General features: G+C 41.2%; 1 protein-coding gene across 1 annotated transcript in view; it reads right to left on the bottom strand.

Moving 5' to 3' along the window:
- The window catches only part of yjefn3 (YjeF N-terminal domain containing 3), a 59,718-nt gene extending 39,075 nt beyond the window's left edge, over nt 1-20,643 (bottom strand). The window contains exon 1 of the mRNA XM_022759342.1: nt 20,334-20,643. Within this exon, the coding sequence (XP_022615063.1) occupies nt 20,334-20,401 (68 nt within the window). The 5' untranslated portion in view covers nt 20,402-20,643. The remainder of the gene's footprint in view (nt 1-20,333) is intronic.
- Between the last annotated feature and the right edge of the window lie 1,251 nt (nt 20,644-21,894).

Below are 21,894 nucleotides of genomic sequence, written 5' to 3'. Positions count from 1 at the left end.
TTATGAGACGTGTGTTGTCACATCCAATTCATTTCCACTGTCGTAGGGTCTTGTCCTCCAGGTTCTGGAGGCAGAGCACAATGGCTAACACAATTTCAACAGCCGCTGGTCAGGACACAGCAGACGATGACCTATGTGTGTTACTAAGTGACCTGAAGTTTAATAACAACAATGTATCAGTGGCCCTGTGCCTTAGGAGCAGACTGTCTTTGGAGAGAGATTTGGCCTAACTGTAGATTCATGATTGTCTATCTCTCTCGCCCTGTTTAAACTTGGTCAGGTATTGTACCTATATTCACATGTATCCAGAGAATATCTGAGACTTACTGCATTCACACGCATCATCAACTGTCAAAATCTAGAGATTTCTTTTCTACTCAATATAAAAATGAGCATTAATTCGAAGTTTCTGTGAGACCAGATGATGATGGTTCTGTTTATACGGGAAGAAGCTGACCTCATTCCTCATTTTTCCCAGTAAAGTGGCCCTAATGCGCAGCACTGGTGCCATAGCAACAAAGTTGCCAGAATCATATGACTGCAGATAAAGAACATGTCAAAAAGAAAAGAGGTCAGTATACCCATTTATAAGAAGAGAAATAAATACATCCATACAGTGGCTGACCCAAAATAGGCCAAAGTCCATTCAGATCAGGAATTGCATTTCACATAATAGTGTGGGCATATGTCCAGACCAACACTGGATGTGGTTTGGATTATCAATGCTTATTGGATGCATTCATGTTGTTCCTGTCTAGTCATGTGCTATCATCTGAGATGGGTTGTAGAGCCAGCTCTGAACAGAGCCATTGACTTCTTTCCTTCATTTTTTACAATAGTTCCTAATTTGAAAGTAGCTATAATCAATTACATGTAATGTGAAACTGCAGATAAATGTTACCCACCTACCTGTTGTTCCCCTCAGCTCTACAGAATATTTCAGTGTCTTTCAGCTCATCATATGTGACCTGCAGGTTCACCATAACCACTTATTGATACAACACTGATATGTGTTCACAAGATGTTCAGAATACTCACAAGTGGCAAAAAATGTTTAACCAGTTTTTCTAATGGCCACTTTCCCCAACAGTTGAATGAGGGAGGGAGTGGACAGACCATTTCCTCTTTTTCATAGTAATAAGCTTCACAGGGAGTGTTCATGCTATAACACATCCAAGCACAGTGGCAAGGATACAAACCCTCTGTGGCTTCCCACCCACAATAATTGCCAGTTGTGATTGATGCAGCTACCAGACATGTAACCCCTGCACCCTTCTCTTTTGCTCTACATATTCTGCACTGTCTCTATTTAAAACACTAATTTCCTCGGTCCTGCCTGGTTCACAAAAAGAAACCTGTCAGTTAACATTCCCAAATCCATTGAACACGTTTTAGGAGGCATGAGCAAAGGCACAAAGTACCGTAAATTACACCGTTGGAGCAATGCGTCTTGAATTGAGTTATGCATTAAAGACTGTTATTGTTAGGAAAACAATCTCCTTTATCGTTCTATGAGATTGCAATAAAAGTGAAAAATGAGAAAAGCAGCTGTATGAGAGAGGGCTAAACTATTATGGCAACATTACGAAAATAAATGAAGGATAGATGGGGAAGGTGGAGGAGCAGGAGACAAGGGAAACAGAGAAGGAGAAAGTGACACAGCGTAATTAGAACCGCTGCCACCGACATGATTGAGATACAAAGGAACAAGTCAGACTAATAAAACCCTGCCAAGAAAAGGACAGTCTTCCTACAGCCTACTCTGCTGGATGTGTCTAAATGAATGCTTTTCTTCCAGGCTGCAAACTAAGAGCGCAATGCTTTAATGTGGCAGCATGAGGCAGTGTTTAATCAGCGTCAGAGATCTATCATTACGTGGCTAATGTTAACTGGGAATTGATAGAACCACTGAAACCAACTAGAAGTGAATGACATTCTGTTTACTGTTTCTCAGGCCGGTCTATAATCCCATGAGGCCTCTGTCTGCAGCTTTTACACCCATTTTGCTCCAGATGTCACGGCTGGTTAGCTACAGGACACAGTGTAACAGAGTCAGGGTGAAATATAGCAGGAAGATGAATGCGGAGGAGGACAGGATATCGAAAATAAGAGGAGGACACAAAATACACAAGCAAAATACAATTACACATATGTATTTATGCACATATTCCTACAGATACAGAGATGATGTGAAGATAACTCTAGAATATGTTTCTGCTTGTGCAATGTAATCCTGACGAAACTGCTGATTACAAAAATACATAATTGAATTAATTAGCATTAAAAAAGTAAAATGTCTGGTAATGCAATTTAAAAATGTGCCGTGTAGCTAAAATGATTAACATTCAGTATTCTGCTGATCAGGCTTAAAACTCGGCTTCTCCAGAGAAGTGCGTTTATTTTATTATCGTTTTCCCCCGTAGTGGAAGCACTTGCAATTTTATCAGTATTGCATATCAGGGTTTTGGATGTTTTTCTGATTAATTCTTATCATTGACTGCACAAGAGGGAGCTAAGGGTGATAGACTGCAAGAATCAGTATATCTGATGATGTTCAAATCTGAATGTAAATTAGTTAAATGGGAAATGTAGAAAGCCTTTTGTGGCTCCCGAGGGGGCGTTGTTTGGGGATGAGGACTACAGGTTTGAAAATGAAAAACACATGGGGGTGTGGAGTTAGATAGAAGTGAGTTTACCCGATCACTGCTTGAAGCTACCAACTCGAGGCTATGTTAGCCACTACTATCATAGCTTATCCAAATCTTAAACCAAACTGTTGGTGAGCAAGGTGCATTGTGGGCGACACAGACACCAGGTTTTGACAAGGAAAAAAGATATGTGTAATAAAATCTCTTTTTCTACTACTGTCTACTACTCTTTTGAGCAGGTTATGTTGTTATGCCATCATAAGCTCTAGTGTTATACTGTACTTAGAGTCAAACATGTGACTGCTTATCATCCATTTCATATAGGTAAATACCAAATTTGTTACTACCTTCATAATAATGATAATGCGCTTTATTTACGATTAGGATAAAATGTTTAAATAAATGAGCATGAAAAATAATTTATGACACAACTGTTTAATATTCAATTTCTTTATACTAACAATCACATCTCTTGTATGTGAGAGGAGTCACTTATAGTGATGGACCTATACATAATTATCATCCAACAGAATCGGTTAATTGTTTTGGTTTTCCAGTCCATAGTGTTGTGGTTCACTCTCAGCAAGCAGATGTTTCAGCCAAAAGCTCTAGTAAACCCACCTCACGCTACCAGAAGACATTATCAAGAAGATAGTGAACACAATGAAGCATTTTGCAGCATAAGATTCAGGTATTTGCTCAGGAGTTGGTGCAGACTAAAAACAGAGCAAAAAGAGAATGAATACTGACCTTCATTCATCAGATAGACACAAACATAACTCCAGATGAATACTAATGTTGCTCTGTGTCTGCCAGATGTGTAAATAGGTAACTGTTAATATGTTGACCATATCAACTTAAAAGGTAATAATATGACAGTGTTGTGTTTATAGTTTGTTCCACTGCCCCCAAGCAATTAAAAAAAAATCAGTTATTGCAGGTTTAAGACCAGACAAAGATGCATCAAAGGCAATTACCACCTAATGAAGAAACACAGGTTGAGGTTCAAAAGAATTCCCTGAAGTAGCAAAGCAGATTTCTTTACAGGAGGCTCTTGGAGAGGTTTGAAAGTCTGACTGCAAAAGCAGAGTCATTTTTTTTCTCAGAGATTAAGACTTAGAAAGTCTGTTAGAAGAGTCTGAAATAAGCCATTTGAGGGCAGTGCAGCCATCAGAACCAGCAGCACACAGGATATCATTAGTGTGACCTTTACTAGACCAGTTTCTGCAGAATGTTTACTTGCAACAACATAAGTGTTTGTTGACTTTTTTAAACAGATGTTGAATTTTGTGTTGACGACTGTGCTTTCCAAATGAGGTGTTTACACCTTCTGTACATGCCATGTTGTTTTGTATTGCGGCAAAAACAAAAAGCTAAGGTGGAGGTGTTATGAGCCTGCTGGGCATGTATGCTGCAACCTTTGTGTCTCTCCCTCTCTGCATCTTTTCCCCTGCCAGTTCATCCCTCGAGGAGGGACGACGGCGCAGGGTCAGCTGTCAAATGAAGGACTCACAGAGCGCCCACCAAGAGGCCCACATCTTGTGTTATTCTGTCAGTTATGTCAGTAATTACATAGTGGTGACTGTGTTTTATTCTGTTTTATTCCAAACTCGAGCTAAAAAAAAAAAAAAAAAAAAACACATCGAAAAAATACCTCAAAATATGTAGGTAATACATAATGTGCATGTCCTGATACGAGGGCCCTATTAACTGCATCTGTCATTAGACTCAAACACACACACACAAAAAAAAAAAACATCTCAAAAAGTGGCCAGTGAAGAAGATGAATGCTTCAGTGTTCATGGGTGTAGTGTGGGTGACACTGAAAATAAAACTTGCAGCATAATTACATTCATTCTTTTTCAGCAAGTGTCCCCATTGCAGACTTTAAAGCCCCTGCAGGAGAGCACAGGGCCTCATTCCTGCGGATACAAAAGACTGATTTCCTTCTGCTGCTCGCATTTTTTATGGCTCTATTTTGTCACCAATAAAATGCAAGACGAGAGAATCCCCAGACAAAGTCAGGGCAGGACAAAAAAGAAAATGATGCCTCTACTGCTGCTGAAAAATCTCCACTTTCTTTAGAATTCCCTTCACATAAATTGTTCATTCTCTTCCTGCCTAATCATGCTGTGTGTGTGTGTGTGTGTGTGTGTGTGTGTGTGTGTGTGTGTGTGTGTGTGTGTGTGTGTTCATCATATGTATATGAATGTGCCCATCTCTCCTGGGTCATTTCTCTTTCACTGAGAAAACAATTAGGTTAAGAATACACGTTGCACATAAACAACCAAGTAAATTAATGAGAGGCACAGCCTCAAACCCACACTGCCACTGTCTCTTTGTTTCTGACACAACTGCAGGCTCACACAAGTGCACCTGCACACACACACACAAGCGCGCACACCCACGCACACGCACACGCACACACACACAAAATGCACAGGCTGTGTATAATTGATGAGCACAGCAGTAGGGGGAACCATGAGAGGGACCAGAAAGCCACCACATCGAAACTGGCATTCGGCCGACCTTTCGTGGCTACGCTGCCATGTATGTATGCATATGTGTGTGCGTGGGTGCATGTGTTGGTGTGTTTACCATGCTCGGGTAGCAGGTGGCAGAGAGGAACATGTGAGAGGTGTAAAGAGACCGAGGCTGATAGCAGTGATGATGAGGAGAGTATTCTTCAGGGACGCACTGAATGAAACCAATGATCCTGATGGGAGAGTTGAAACTAATGTTGAGGAGTGAGAGAGGAGTTGCCTCTGTGAAAGTGAAATGAATAATTTGTTTATAATTTATTCTTTGTTTAATCATTTATTCACTGTGTTATAAGGGTGTGCTTCCAGAGCCAAGCCTGTGCCGACAGTAGGTGTATTGAAATGTGGGTAACTGGGTACGAAACGTTGCCCTGTTGCCCTGAAAAAACACACAAAACACTGACAATCTCATCAAACAAATGACCAAGATGTAATTCATAGTTTTCTTTAAGGCAGAGCCAAAGGCCATGATTGGCCTTTGCCCAAAAAAAACATATAATTAACCAATTGGAAAGAAGCTATGAACTATCCGCAAGCTGGACAGTCACTAGTCAAGATGAACATAGGTCCAGCTGCAGTTGACAGGGAAAAGAAGCCTGAACAGAACATCTGGATTGCATTAGTGTGATGTTGTCAGTCTTCAGTTCCCCACATTTCAATAAGCTTACTGTAGGTAGAATTTCTTCTGAAAGCACACAATTAAAACAAAGGGAATAAATGATAAGTACATGGTTCTTACTAATTGTGCTTCCACACCTCTAGTGAGAGCAGAGCAGCCAGGCATGACAATACACCTGGAGAGAGACTAACTGCAGCTTCAGAGGATGCGAGTGATGTGAGTCAATCGCACAACCATGAAACTCTTCTCTCAGTCAAGTGGTGTTTCACAAAAGCAATTAGCCAGCACCTTTGTGTTATCGGCACAAACTCACGCTACATATGTAACAGCCTCGCAACTTAAGAAATGCATATTAAATTCCAGCTGCCGCTCAAACTTTCTCCCGGCTCCAGACAGGCCCTCGGCATCATCCCTTAGTGACAAACAAGTCTGTCTGTTAAAGGTCCATGTGTGCAGCTGTGACCTCGGGCTACCACCGGCTTTTGCACTGACAGGCTTGGCTGTAATGTATGCACATGTGGCATTTCCCATACATTAGGAACAGAATGTCACACAAGCTGTGCAGCCTAGGGAGCCTAGCAGGGTGTACTGTACGAAGAATTGGTGGATTTCTGTGTGCATGTGTGTGTGTGTGTGTGTGTGTGTGTGTGTGTGTGTGTGTGTGTGTGTGTGTGTGTGTGAGTCCTGGGACATGCACACGATGCTCATGTGAGTGTGTCTGTGTGTGCGTTCAGTCAATCTTCCTCACCTCCCTCTAAGATGATTAGGAGGTGAAAGAGCAGCAACAGCAGGGGGAGAAGGAGGTACAGATGTCTCTTCCGCACACTGCAGAGGTGTGATGTGGGGGAGGAACCGTCACGCAAAGCCTGCTTCTGACACTGCTGCCTACACAAACACTTTCATCAGCTCTGTTTGATTCCACTGGTTTGTATCAGTGTAGCCAACTGGCAGATATTAGACTGATGGCTGGCCATTAGATTTTACTCACAGGCTTTCAGTCATGTCACTACAGCATTAAAAAAAAAAAAAAAAACACTTGCAAAAACTTAAAACTTGATCAAATTAGGAGATCCACTGCTCATCAATACAACCACGGATGCAGTGCTGCTTTAACTGGACTGCAACTCATCACTTTCTAACAGTGAGAACAGGCAAGACATAAGCTTACCACAGCCCCACAAACAAAACCCTTATCTCTGGTCACTACTGCTCAAGGCAATTATGCACAGTCTAAAGTTACTGACCAAAGAACCCAAGATTTCTAATATTCCTGTTCATAACTAAATGGACGGACATTATTAAATCTCCTTAACACTGGCTAATCTCATTTCCTTGACCTTGAGTGTGCTGTAGAGGGTGATTAAATCGACGGAGGAACTTTATTTAACTGTTACCACTTCAAAAATGACCTGTGTTCTAACTCTGCTCTAGGTCACATCCATTCTTCCATATATTCATTTAGCTGTATTTACTCTTGATCTTAAAAATGTATTACAAATGTATTTGTTTAATTCCACTTTTGTTTTGTCCTTAATTCTCTATGGTATTAAGATGCAATATCTTACTATAGTTTGTTATGGTTGTATTGTTCCTATTCACAGCTGGATACCTTAATTCTAAATTTGAATCATTAGGTATTATAATAATTCATTCTAATAATTAATATTATTATTATTATTATTATTAGTAGTAGAACAATTCACTTTGGGGGTGTGGTCTGCAGTGCTGAACATTTCTGACTGGTCGAGTACTCGCTGCATTTTATTTCACCCGCCATGTTTTAAAGTCTGCATGGAGCGTGCAAGCGAACACATTTTCCACACTGCGAAACAGGTCCGGGAGCAGGTAAAAAAACAGAAACAGGACCACAACAACTGGAGTGGCTAGGGTTGCCACCCGTCACGTATAATACAGGATCGTCCCATATTTGAAAATAAAAATGCCGCGTCCTGTATGATGCATCGACTTTCCTCTATTCAACCTACTAGAGGCTGTAAAGCTCTCAGCATGAACCATGCAGCAACCTGCACACAACCTCCTCTGCAGGTGTACGCATCTACCTGTCTGCAGCATTTGATGAGTTCACACTTGTGCAAAACTTTCTCTCGACCTTACAGGAGTTGCCATTGCCTTCCAATTTGTAAGTGGGCCTGTGGACCAATCAATAGCTGTCAAGCTAGAGAGCGAAGTTAAGACCCTGGCTCTTTTCTCAATTCCACATAGCTGATCAATCACTCTGTGTTTGAATGGTGACTCTAAGTGAGTTGGAATGGTGGATTGTCAGCTTTGACAGAACATTACAGAAATGGTCGAACGTGGACATCAGAAAGGTGTGGCAGGAGGAGGTTTTTAAAACTATTCCACTATCTGACAAACGATGGGGAATAATGGCAGGTTTGAGCTTGTGAGAACTGAACACACATGGTAACTGCAGTTCTGTGAGCACAAGCAGGATTGTCCAAACCTTGTACCTGTGCCAGTCCTTGAGTAGCTGACTTACTTGATGCCGAGTTAGGGTATGACAGCAACATACAACCAGTACTAATGGAGCCTAGTGAGCTTGTCTTGAATAGTGTGAAGTGAAAATTTGAGTGGGCTCCGTCTGCACTTCCTGCTCATAGAAATATGGATAAAAGAGGTAACCACTGTTTTTCTTTTTTGACACATTCTCTTCCTCCTTTTTTTTGACATTTTTGAAAAGCCCAACAATAATTGTGTCTTGGCTGTGTTACATAACAAGCCTTTTGAGAAGTGTGTTGACAAGTGGAGTGTTGACAATTTCATTGCCACCCACTCTATTTGTCTCTTATAACTATGGCAAACCTTTGGCCTTCATTCACAAACTAGAACAGCTCTCGGAGAGCGAAGACCTCAACCGAGGCCAATGTCCAACGACATATACCAGACTTCAGAGAAAAACATTCAAATTCATAGTAAACAAACCAGATCTGCCCCAAAATGTAATGGAGTTTTCTCTGACCCTTTGCCCAATCCCTCCACCAAGTTTGGTCCAAATTGGTTCAGTACTTTTTGCATAATCCTGCTGACAAATAAGCAAACAAACCAACAAACAGACACGGATGAAAACATCCTTGGCGAAGGTAATTACAGTGAGCTGACAGAAATAAAAGAAACTGCAGAAACTTATGTGCCTCCCGCTCTCACTGACTTGTTATCATTACCACAATTATCAGATAATGCAAGCATTGAAATTAGATTTTTAGCTCTGGGAGCAAGACAAAGCAGACACAGATAGATGTGAGCTCATAAAAAGCAATATACAGAAGAATATCTCAAAAAACATAAAAGGCTAACAACATCTCCTGTCCGTCTTTCAGTGTCTGTGCTTTTCTCATTTTCTCTCCGTCCACTCCTCTTCTCTCCAGGGTCTTGATCCGCTCTCTCCGAGTAAACATTTAGTTGATTGTCTGTTGATTCCTCTGTCTGGCTCTCCAGGTTGCCGTCTTTCTCACTGCGTGCCTCTCTCAGCATCACAATTAACCCGCTGGCTTACAGGCCACCGGGGAGGCCAAGCTTAGCAACTGTCCATCGTATCCGGGAGGCATGAATTGCTCTGCACCTCTATTGACTGTCTCATTGCAGGTACTGGACAACGACTGGAAAAAAAGATCTGAGCCCGTGAATATGTGGCTGTCTTGTAGTTCTTCTGAAAGATAACCAGCCTTTACAACTTTATCTGTTCTGTTTGATACACTATCAGTTTTCATGTACCTCAACACACCCGTAAAACTAGCAAGAAGCTAATTAGATTTGTACATTACTGTTTTCTGTTGGGACTATTACCTTGACTTTCAAAAGCCAACTTTAATTTCTAATTATATAATCCGTCAGTGAACAGGGAGGAGATGGTAAACAACAAACGAGCTATATCCAGAGCTATAAAGACAAGACAAGTCATTTACATAATCAGAATTCAGCGACGGTGTTCCTCCATTGGGGAGCAAAACAGAACCACAATCAGGACTCAGCAGAGCGAGACAGTGAACCCAATTACTGAATAGTGGGAAATAAAGCCTTCCTAGCTGCAAACGGTGGCACACACTGAAAACGCTGAAATGCTCACATACACACACATGAAGGCAAACACAGTTGGAGACACAATACCTGAGGCCAAACATTACCTGAGGACAAACACAGACTGTTCCTTCCTTCAACTCACAAGGACAGAAATCCATTTACAGAAATAAAAACTACATCATCGATTCAGAATTTACGTAACAAGTCGACTCTGTGCTTTCACCATCCTTGTGCCGCTCCCTCTCTTTCTGCCAATTCAATTTCATTTTCAATCATATAAAACTGGAACTGCCGAACAGAAAGAATACTGAGGGTGCCTCCAGTTTTAGCTTGAGCCCTGCGAAGGTCTTTAACAAAAAGATCACCTGTGCACGTCTCAGTAAGCCAACATCTCTCGCCGGGGTGTAGCTGGGGTTGGTTTCTATGGCAAGTGGCATAAAGGTAATGTGAGTGACAACTGGTAATAGCTGGCAGAAAAGACACCACCCACCTTTTGATCTTATTATCAGGTTAGTGGCCCTCACCCACTGTTTTTTCTTTACCCACAATCTGAATTTTTCCTCCTCTCCTCTCCTTTCTCTATGTTGGTCTATCTGCATCTTTCTCTGTCTCCCCACATTGATTTTCCAGTGAAGACAAAAGGCCAGTTTCTAGTGGGCATCGCTCCCATTCTGTCACCATGAGAACACTTTCCTTTCTGGTCACATTCCTCAGAACAGCTCTGACCCCTGTCAGCAAGTCGCCCACAGGGTTCAGAAGAAAAGATGCTGCAGGGAAAAGAAATTAAAAGGGGAGAGTAGATACGGTGTCTGCCATTTAAGAAATATGATGTCTATTGTTACAAAGTGGATTGCACTGCATTAAATTATTCCTGGAAATGTCTGAGCAACTGAAGAATTGTGTTGAAGAAATGGTAATCAGACTCCACTGGAGATACTGAGCGTTTTTATAATTATCTCAAGTTGCTGCTCAAACAAGAGAGGAGGAGTTGACATTGTTCAAGAGTCTGGAGATGGTCCAGGTGCTGGGCCACGTTTGTATGTCCTGGAAGGATCTCCCAGGAAGTTGTGTGGAAGGACATTAGAGCTTTTTGCAACCATGACCTCTGAATTTTATAGCAGATACTGAGATGTACATAAGTCAGATGCTCTGTGGTGCACTACAACAGGATTTGGATGCAAAAGTCAGACTCACAGACTCAGTAGCTAAAGTTACAAAAAAAGTGTACTGAAACAAAGAGGCAGGTTAAGGTTAGTAAAAGGTAGTCAAAGTTCAAACACATCTGAAGTGGAATAAAGTGGTAGATGAAATTTCAACCACGCAGACAAGGGTCAAATGAGCAGACAGAAAACTGACAAGCAGACTTGAATCCTACAGCCTGGATGACCTAATAGACAGTCTCGATGGACTGCTTCAACTTGCAAAGTGGGGTCACATGACCCACTGGCCTAGCCAAGCTAGCACCGGGCCCAGATCTAGGGTGGTTCCAGACCGGTATGGAATTTATTTTGCTACGAGTCATTTGTTTCAAGTTTCCAGGACAGTTGCGTTACGTGCTTGGTCACTGTTTACCTTCCTCTACATTACAATCAGACAAATTAGCACGGTTACCACAAAGTAGCTTAGTGATGGTCAACTCTTCCTTTGCAGGTCTTTGGGAGTCTGTAGCCAGGCAGATATATAAACTAGAAGGGTACCTGGGGAATGAGGAACTGAGAGAAACAGCTGGTGTGACTGGGAATGACAGAATGGCAGGTGAGTTGGCAGCTGACAGGCAAAATGGACTCAAAAAATGTGAAAGAACTAGTCACGAGTGTGTGGTGATGGATTGGTGGCATGGCATTGAACATATGGAGACTAAAATCCCAAACTCTTAATATAAAGTCTACTCATGGCCTATTCCAAGGACGATGTGAGGACATTGTCACTGAGGAAATATCAAATGATTTAAACTGCCCTCCTCTTTCACTTTCCAGTGATGGGCAGCGCTGCGGGAATCTTCGAATAAATGAAGCCTTATGCCACATAAATCTTTGCAATTGACTATTCAATCAGAATGCGCCAAAAAAGATTTGATTGATTGTCCCTGCGTGCTAATGCCATTCAAAAATAAATGCCTGTGCGCATGTATACACAGCTCAGCAAGGGTTTGAGAACAAAGCCAGTAGGCAGTTATAATAATCAATTCCTCACATCAGCCCACACTTGAAATCAATAATGCAAAACAAGACCAGAGCTCATGCTGGATTTAGGGCACTAATGACTTTCAGAGGCGTGACACTATTTTTTTTTTTTAAGGAGCACAATAAACCATGTATGTTTGTTTTAATTACAGCATTCATCTACTACTATTCACACACTTAGCCTGGACACGAGCCTATATTTGGTACTGTGATACGGTCTGAACATTTGGAGAAATAACAGTGGAGCCAGCTGAGACATTCTTGTTGAAATCCAAACCCTATTATTTGTAACGGAAGCAGAAGTGCGGGGGCGACAATACCTTTTTTTTTTTTAAACCCTCTACTACCTACCACCAACCTCATCTACACACAGACACACAGTGATACAAACTCCTATAGTCCCTATTTCTTTCTTTTGCTCTCTCATTCCTGTCAGCTTCCTAAATGTAGGATTGTAAATCCAACCAAAAAAACTCACACACGGTGACAATGCATCCTGTCTACACACATTAAAGCCTGAATAAATATCCACTGAGTAAGCACATAAACACAAAAGCTCACACACGCTATGACTTGGTGATTCAGATATGTAAGTAGTCCATCTGAATCTGTCTATCTAAAATATTAACTATGATTACATTAACATTTTAAAATTGATGATGGATTCATCTGGATTATGAAAAACTATGATTAGCACTAATAATAGTGTCTAATGTCTAAATGAACATCAGACATACAGAAGGCTGCTTCAAAAAAAACAAGGCAAAACAAAAAAAACGAGGATCTAATTTTCATAGTTATGGCCAAGATTTCCATTGTTCATTATTGTCATTGCTGATATCTTAGGAACAAACAACATCAAGAACATCACGTCACAAATGGAGCCAGAAAATAGCTCTGGAACATGAAATGGATCTAACAAACATTTTAGATGATTTTAATTTAATGTTTGTCTTCTTTTCAGGTGAAAGTCAGGTGAAAAAAAAAAAGGAAAATTACTAAAATGTCATATGAAAAAGATTACATTAAAGCAGCAGAAGAGCTTAATTAACAAAAGTTAATTGAAGCACAGTTTGGACCTGCCAAATGAAATAATGGGGTGTCTCTAATAATAGCTTGGTGCTCTGTCTCACTGAGTCAAATGAAAGCCCTTGTCATTCCTGCAAGATTTGAGTACTTTAATACCTTTGAAAAGGAAAAGTGATCTGAAAGTAGAAGCTGAATCACTCGCCACATGTAAGTACAATGGAGCAGTCACACCAAGCTAACTCAGTTAAATCTAATCCTGGCGCCGCACAGCAAGAATGTTTCATTTTGAAAGCAAAACTTAAACCAGAACAAGGCTTCTTGTCAGGCGCTTCGGCCATTGTTGCGTTTACAAGACAAGAGGTTATAATGTCACCTATGACTATTTGATGAGAATTTAGCAGTGAGGGGCCTGGGGGCATTTAAATGAAACACTCGCTACAGATGCTGCACTTGAAAGCATTCAGCTGCCACCAAAGAGGCACTAGAGCCTATCAAGTCAACCCTACACACATTAACACATAAACACATACGCAGATTCTCACAAGCTTCATTTACATACACAGTCACATTTTTCCACTTTCAAACATAAATAATTGCGGTTCTATGTGGCTCTGGGCTTCTGTCTCAGTAACTGTAAATGTGCTAAATCATAATAGCAAAAGAAGAATAATGCATGAGCTCTGTTTCTGTTGAAACACACCTCAAAGGACTGTGAATTCTGCAGAGCATCCCTCCACTGTAACCACCTCCATTTTTGAGTGTGTTCGTAAAATGGGAGTCCAGTGTTTCAAGGGGGAGAAATGAGGAGGGTAGAGAGGCGCCAATGGTGGGAGAAAGAGCATGACGATGAGGGATAAGCAGGACAGGGAATTTTTTTTAAAGGTCAGTTTTTCAAGGATGAGACGTACTGAGCTGCCTCTTATTTAGTAATGAGTGTGAGAGCCGGAGGAACTGGCCATTAAAATTTGCACAGTCTGTTCTCTAGTTCTGTCATCATTATTTAGGCTAATGTAAAGCTAACAGTTGTTAGAGCTCTGAAGTAGGTAAGAAACACACACATCATAGTGCCCTGCCATGTCCCTTTATGCTCATCCCCCTTCATGATAACACACACACATATACACACACACACACACACACACACACACACACACATACACACACCCTCACAGTGTGAAGGTCATGTCAGGTGACATGAAAGCACTTAAATAATTGACACATCCTGACCCTATTACATCTTGCCAATCTAAAGCACAAATGATTCGCAATTACCACTGCAAAGAAGGAATCTTAGGTGCTCTCTCTCTCTCTCTGTCTATACTATCTCTCTCACTGTCGTGTTTGTACATGCATAAGACACACACATACCAACACAATCCATGTGCAACTACTGCTGTTTGAAGGACAACTCATTGTATGTGGCTTGTTGGAGTGAACCCTAAGTGAAGATAAACAAACCAGATTCAATTCAATCTAAGCGTTTGACCTTTCTCACTCTGCTCTCATCTCTCCTCAGGACAACTTGTGCTAAAGCAAGATTAAGAAGTTTTCTCTAAATCTGTCATTATATGTGTTATATAATCAAACTGCAGCACCTTGGAGAGAATATTGTTTTTCCTCACATGCCCCCCCCCCACACTGAAATCACTTCAAAGATCCACAATGGACATAATGAGGAGGACAAAGGCTTGGCTCAGCCTTCCTCAAATGGCTCTCTTGTGTTCTTCTTCAACAAAGGTTGCTGCCTGGAGACTAATTTAAACCTGAATCAACAGGGCTTTGGGCTTTGGGGTGGTCAAGCAAATGAAAACAAGAGCTGTCAATCCTTAGGTGAAACTGAGAATTTGTGAAATCATCAAGACAAAAAGGTTCTTGCATTTACTTTCAAATGATTATGTCCTATTAGGTTGCTATGTATCCTGCCATACAGTAGCTCATGTGTTGAAGAATGTAAGTGAAGGGGGTTTTTTTGCCATCACTTTGGCTGCAGGGGTTGGCCATGTCAGCTGGTTGGCCATGTCAGCTGGTTGGCCATGTCAGCTGGTCAATCAGTCGCTCCACTACTGAGGTGCAGACTGAAATATGTCAACTAATACTGAATGGCCACAGTAGTTATCTGGCTCTAGTGGCTAGGCTTTGTTGCTAATTGGCAAACGTTAGCATGTTTACATGCTAAAATAATGAAACACCAGGGGCTGGCGGTGATTTTTTTACAGATAGGCAAGCAGAACCACGCAGCCTCAGTGTTGTTTACCTTTCCTGGCTCATCGTCTGGGCTGTAGTTGGGAATCACAGAGGAACTTCGGTCTTGATGAGTCGTAGCATTTATTTACTGAAAAACAGCCTAAAGTGCACAAACATCACACCGCTACGACCACAGCTGCACCGCTGACTGCTAACTAACTAATTAACTCTCTGCTCCGGTCGACAGCATCATCGCTTTCTCTCTCTCCCGCTACGCACACAACCTACGTACTGAGCTATTCCTGTAAGGAGCTGCTCTACTCCCGTAACAGTATTTTGTCTCAAACTTATGGCAGATCCTGTACACTGATGAAAAAATGAGTGTAATTCGTTCGTTTATTTGCTACTGCTGCCTCTCAGAGTCTCATAAGCAGGTTTAGTTCCCACACGCATCTGAGCATGATGCGTGCAATATCATAACTGACCTCAGAACGGTAGAAGCCGTGTCAACGACAGCTATATTGGACAGAATGCTGTTCTGAGATCAGATTTAAGGAGAGATCCGGCTTGCACTTCAGTATCTTTTTTAATTGGACTTATTTCTAGCTTTAACTGACAGCATGCCACTGTCAAGCATTATACTGCCCCCCCCCCCAGCATGTTAGTATTGTCACTTTAGCATTTAGCCTCACAGAGCTGCAAGCGTGGCTGAAGACGCTTGCTGTGGTTGTAAACCATAAAAAATACCATATTCTAACTCCTATCTCAAACCAGGTTTTCAAAGTAACTGAATTATTTTGTGTGAATGCACTTAGAGCTGTCTGGCTACATCTTTGATTATGTTATCTCACACTTTACTGCCATAGAAATATAACTATAACTCACTTGAAACCAGGCCTCAGTCCTCATCCTGCTTCCCTTCGACCCCACTCTTCCCCACATGCACCTCTCTCAAACATAGTAATGGAGAACTCTTGCAGCTAATCTGACTTTAATGGAGGAGGAAAATTATGGCCAAACACTGCACTGATAGCAAATCATCTCTCACCCTCCATTCTTCCGCTCTGCATCTCAACCCCTCTGCCCCAATCATTACATTTGGCCTATAAATAAATACCTGCGCTGCCACACAGGCAAATGGAGCTGCTAACATGGGAATTGGTGGCAGGGATCTGAAAGGAGGGAGGCAAGCCAAAGGAATAACAATAAGCCTAATATGCATTGTTTCCAATGTAAGAGACATGAAAGCAAAGCGGGTAAAGTCAGACAGCTTGACACACTGGCAGCAGAACTGACAGACAGTCAGGCAGGCCAGCAAATTGAAAGGCAGACGAAAATATCTCAGACCAGACTAATATTTCTCTGTGCGACTGGCCCCAGATCCCAGGTAATGTGGGCAAAAGGGGAAAGGTGGACCAAAGAGCCAGAACATTCATCACTGTCAGAATGAAGAGGAGAGGACGAAGAGAAAAAAGAACATCAGAAAGATCCAGAGGGAGAAAAGTGTCTAATTACATTCAAAAGAGCATCATAGAAATACACCGTGTAATGCTTTGAATTAAACAAATGTGGCACATTGTGCTGGCAGATGTTTGTTGAGTCATCCCTGAAAAAAAAAATGCCACTCAGAATAGTTTCTAAATTCAGAGAGGCTTGGAAAATATTCAGGCTTTTATACTCAGATATTTTCAGGTCTCCCCTGCTGCTAGAACATTATTTGCTGTTATTTGATAGTAAAGAACAGATACAATCGAACAGCTTGAGGTGGTGAGATGTAGACAACAAGGAGCATCGACCTTTCGGAAACAGAGGTAGAGCCACTTAATTTGTCTGAATAAATCACACACACAAGTCCAGAATTCCCCTTGTGCATTTTACTTATCTGACCTTTCAAAAACTGTACAGACAGCAGCCAGCGACTGTTCCCGATCCAAGACCAAGTCATCACCAGGGTTATCGACCTCCTCAGGCATCTCATCAAGTGCCTCTGCAGTACCTTTACTTTAATGTGCAACTACTACTTTCTGTTAATGTGTATGGATTGTGTTGAAATAAATTTTTATTCAAGGCATGAATTAAGTTATTTCTTTTTATATTTGTTTCATCGTGTGTGTATGTATACACACATGATGAAACATGTATACACACATGATGAAACAAATATAAAAAGAAAAACTTACAGTGTGTTTAACACAAAAAAAAACAGAAGAGCACAAGATGAGTCGTGCTCTGAATGAATTTGGATCTTCCTGCAGTCACAACCATTATCACACTAAAACAGCAGGATCATCACGTATTTAGATTTTCATGCATAACTTAATGGGTTTCTGCTCGCCTCTGGCAAATACATTACTTACAATTTTCTATATAATTATATCAGATCATTGAACAGCTTTATCACAAGGGTTTCTCGGGGCTAATATAATGTCCTGTTTTTTACATAAATCATAAGAGCTTATAGTGCCAGACTGTAATTAGATCCAAATTTTTCTTTGTTCACAAAATCATCTCCAAGGTTTTGCTTAAACAGGTTGCTATGACAGCTGCTTGTCAGCTATCAACTTGATTGGCAACAACCATGGATATATGTCTATATATCATTTTAGAATGAATTATCATAGAATCACCGCACAAGCACTACGTATACATGCACACACACATGTGCACATTCACATACATAGACCCTGGTGATGATAGTAACTGTATAATCAATTACTCCTGCAGTATTATATGGGGGCTTTAATTGACTGCCTCAACTGACTGCCAGCCCCAATGAAGCTGCAGAGATCGGCGAGTCTTCGGACTGGGATGAAGCCTCTCGGGTGATGGTTAATTTGCCAGCCTCAGCTGCTCTGATTGCAACACACATGGAGAAGAATGTAAATGCAGGCAGCGCAAAGGGTGTAATTACATACATTATTGAACCGATTTAATATATAGGCACATGCACTGATTGACATGACAATAACAAAAAGAATGCGATGCAGACTGGTGTGTGGAGTTTAAAGCAGTTAAATCAATGACAGTAACTGTGAGGGTTACATTAGATACATGAGTCTCAGCGGAGATGCAGTGTTCTGTATGACGGCGTCTTTAGGCACCGTATGTCCACACATTCTGTAAAATCCATTAGGGGCACACAGAGTGATTTGTATTTACAAAAAGAATCAACAGAAAAGGGAAGCCATCTGTCTTGGTTATATTAAATGTATCATCCTATTTGAAATGTGTTGACGGAAGAAAGAGAGGAGTGATGTTTCCTCCTGAGTGACAACACACCCGATTTACAGTTGATTAAGCAGAGACAAAAACAGCAAGGCTAGAAAGCATTCAGTGATTCACACTCTAATCCTGTCATCATACTACAGAATAACACCATTCCTTCTATTTAAAGGGGTTCAGTATGCACCACTGTCTGTGTGCATGTGTGTACACATATGTGCCTTTATACAGCTTATCATACCATTTATATTGCCTACATAGATACACAATATGTTACCATAGCGTATTCCACCAATTTAGCATCACACTCCTGTAACATTGTTGGACTCATGATGGACAGTTTTTTTTTTTTTTTTGTTAGGATAAAAATCAATGTAGCACAATCAGAGATATCATCTTTTCTATTCCACTACTTCCTTCTCTGGTGCCTGGTGCCTACATTATCTACTGCTAACAGTTTGGTCGGAGGTTCAGGTGTGTAATGCTACTGGTGGTTAATTTAGCAGCAGAGATCTGGAAACTCTCTTCTTTCTATCTCCACACCCACAGATTTTTTTTTTTTTTCATTTTCAAACTTTCAGCCCTCAGACCTGGCGCTGACTCAACTGACATCACTTGAGGCAGTTTATCAAACTTGTAATCAGACTTTGATGTGTGGAGTTGCCCTTTAACGGTGGTGCCCAAATTTACATTTAACTTCTAGCTATTTATGTAAAATGTTATTTGTTTGTAATATACTGTGCTTTTTCATAAAAAAATGTCTTTGTCAGTATGGTTCATTCAGCTGCACCACATCCACAAATGCAATTGTAATTCTGTGTTAAAAACTGAGATCTGCCTTAAGTTAGCTACATATAAAGCTTTTAAACCTAATGGGAAATAGATTGTTTTCCATTATTGTGTTTGGTTTAGTTTTTTAATCTGTGCCTTCTTTGATTGTCAGGCCAACATGTCACCTTATGTGAGCTGCAATTTTGGTGTCTAATTTTTGACCGTGATGATGACAAAAGGCTGTTTAGTTAGCGTTCATCCCAGAAGGACTACAGACCGTCACTTGGAATCTAAAGTGGAGCCCAACAGAATAATCAATATGTGCATGTGCAGTCTGTGGGTTTATGTGTCTGTATCAAAGGTTGGAAAAACAATTTACGTGTGTTTCGGTATACGTACTGTGTATCTGCAAACACACCGCACATACACACGTATTAGATTAGAGCATTACCTCTCTTCTTGTTTCTCAAATTCAAAAAATCTCTGTCTTCCTGTCACTCTGAAAGTAAAACTGGTGCAACAAGGGGCACATACATCATCCTAAACTTCAATTGCATAACAAACTTGATCCACAAATATACTGAATCATGAGATGCTTGGCTTGGTTGGTACTATGTGATGCCAAATTAAACATGGGCTTCCTAATTGAATAAAAGCTCATGAATGTAATTCAATTTGAGGCTTCAGCAGAGGGGAATGGGAGCAATGAAAAAAATTCAAGGCGGGCAAAGCAGGGTGAGTTTGTTAGGATGAACCATGATATTTCTGCAGACATCATTAGAATCACCTTCATCATCATCATCATCACCAGTATTGGTGACTTAAATAATTGATCTCTTATTATTCCCTCTCATCTCATCATCTTTTAAAAGCTTGCTCTGATTCACAGACTGTTCATGTGAAGATTTCTCTTGGGTCCTACGCGCCACTATTTATCTCTTTCTCCCACTGTCCACTGGTTTAAGAACAGTCCTGTGAAGTGAACTGTGTGACTGTAAGAACAGTTTGAAACAGAGATGAAGAGGCAGAAAAGCAATAGAATAGAATAGTAGTGAGTCCATGAGAGAGAGAGATGCCACAGAAATGGGCAGGTGCCTACCTGAGGTAGCGCAGTGGTTCTATGGTTTCAGCCTCTGCCTCAGCTGAGCTGTGGTTCATCTTGTCCATCTGTTTTCACCAAGCACGTTTTGGCGAATATGAGAAAAGAGAAGCTGTGCCGCTCCAAAGAGACCACCTCTGTTCCTCTCTTTCTTTCGCTGATTCAATAAACACACTGCCTACTTCTTTTCCTGGGAACAGACTGAGTATCTAAATGGTCTGTGGCTCTTGATTGGCTCAGACACTGGAGGATAATTACTGGCTGCTACACACACACACTCTGAATCTTGCCTCTGTATCTCTGCCTCTCCTCTCCCACTGTGGCCCCGGCTCATTCTCTGATAAAACCAGCTGGCTCCGTGGATCAGCTGCGCTCACCGGGAAAGCCAGCCAATTAAGAATCAGGAGGCACGGTGCTCGCCGGCTGATTGGCTCAGGCTGTCGCAATCATAGCTGCTCAGTCATCCAGGGTGCATCCCCCTCCACCCCACCTCCCGACTTCCCTCCCTCAAATTCACACAAACACAGACACACACGTTCACGCATACTCCTTAGCGGCAAAAGGATCCCTTGATGTAGAATCTAGAGCAAGCATCAGAGTGAGGAAACACTTGACTGCTCAGTGAAATCACAAACACTAATACCTTTCATACGATGGTGGGCGGTGGGTGAAGCCCACTAAACTGAGATAATAATACTATAGTACCTGAGTGGGTACATAACATTTTGCAGCTCCAGAACATATGATGGTTGATATAAAAGGGACTATACATGACCCGAAAGGACTTTAATGCATGGAGAATAATCATATGGATTTAGGGAAGCAGAAGAAAACACTTGCTATCATTAAAATGTCAATATTATAACATACAAACATGCAGTAAAAGCACACACACAAATGCAGACAGAGGATATGCATAGTAGTATCTCAGGGAGAACCTGCAGCTGCCAAGGAATGAAGCTCATAAGTGGGTCGTGGCAATGAACAATAGCTCACATTCTTCTTTAAAGGTCTCCCTCTCTCTCTCTCTCTCTCTCTTTCTCCCACCAGTTTGTTCTGACTGCATGACCACTCCTTACAGCTCAACAAACACACTTTGTTTTACATTACAGATTAGGGTGTAGGTTTTTGTTTTTCCACCAGATTACACTGGTCAAATTCCTGTGAGGACAACTGAATGTTGGTATACTCTGCCACCTAGGGGTACTACTATTTCAGTTTGAAGCTGGAGTCATTGTAGACAAAGTGGGGGCTGGAAAAAACTGATCATTATTACCTAGAAAAGCCATAAGAGCAGACAGTGATATACATTTCTATAACTGTCTATTTCTATCTAATGATATTAAGAATTACAACAACATTATGAATTAAAGGATAGATACACATTTTTCTGTCTCATCTATCTTATCGCTTAGAGTAGATATTTAAATTGACATTTTGTGTTATGTGCTGTGTATGTGTTTTTTATGAGATAAACCTGTAGTCTTACATAGAAAAAAAGTTGAGCGCTCACATCGCTTTAGTGGTTTGAGTCAAAAACCAGGAGGGTGTGAGGGTGTGG

Source organism: Seriola dumerili, unplaced genomic scaffold (assembly GCF_002260705.1).
Source record: "Seriola dumerili isolate Sdu_G_001 unplaced genomic scaffold, Sdu_1.0 BDQW01000321.1, whole genome shotgun sequence".
Lineage (NCBI taxonomy): Eukaryota > Metazoa > Chordata > Actinopteri > Carangiformes > Carangidae > Seriola > Seriola dumerili.
This window is presented reverse-complemented; position numbering and strand designations above follow the sequence as displayed.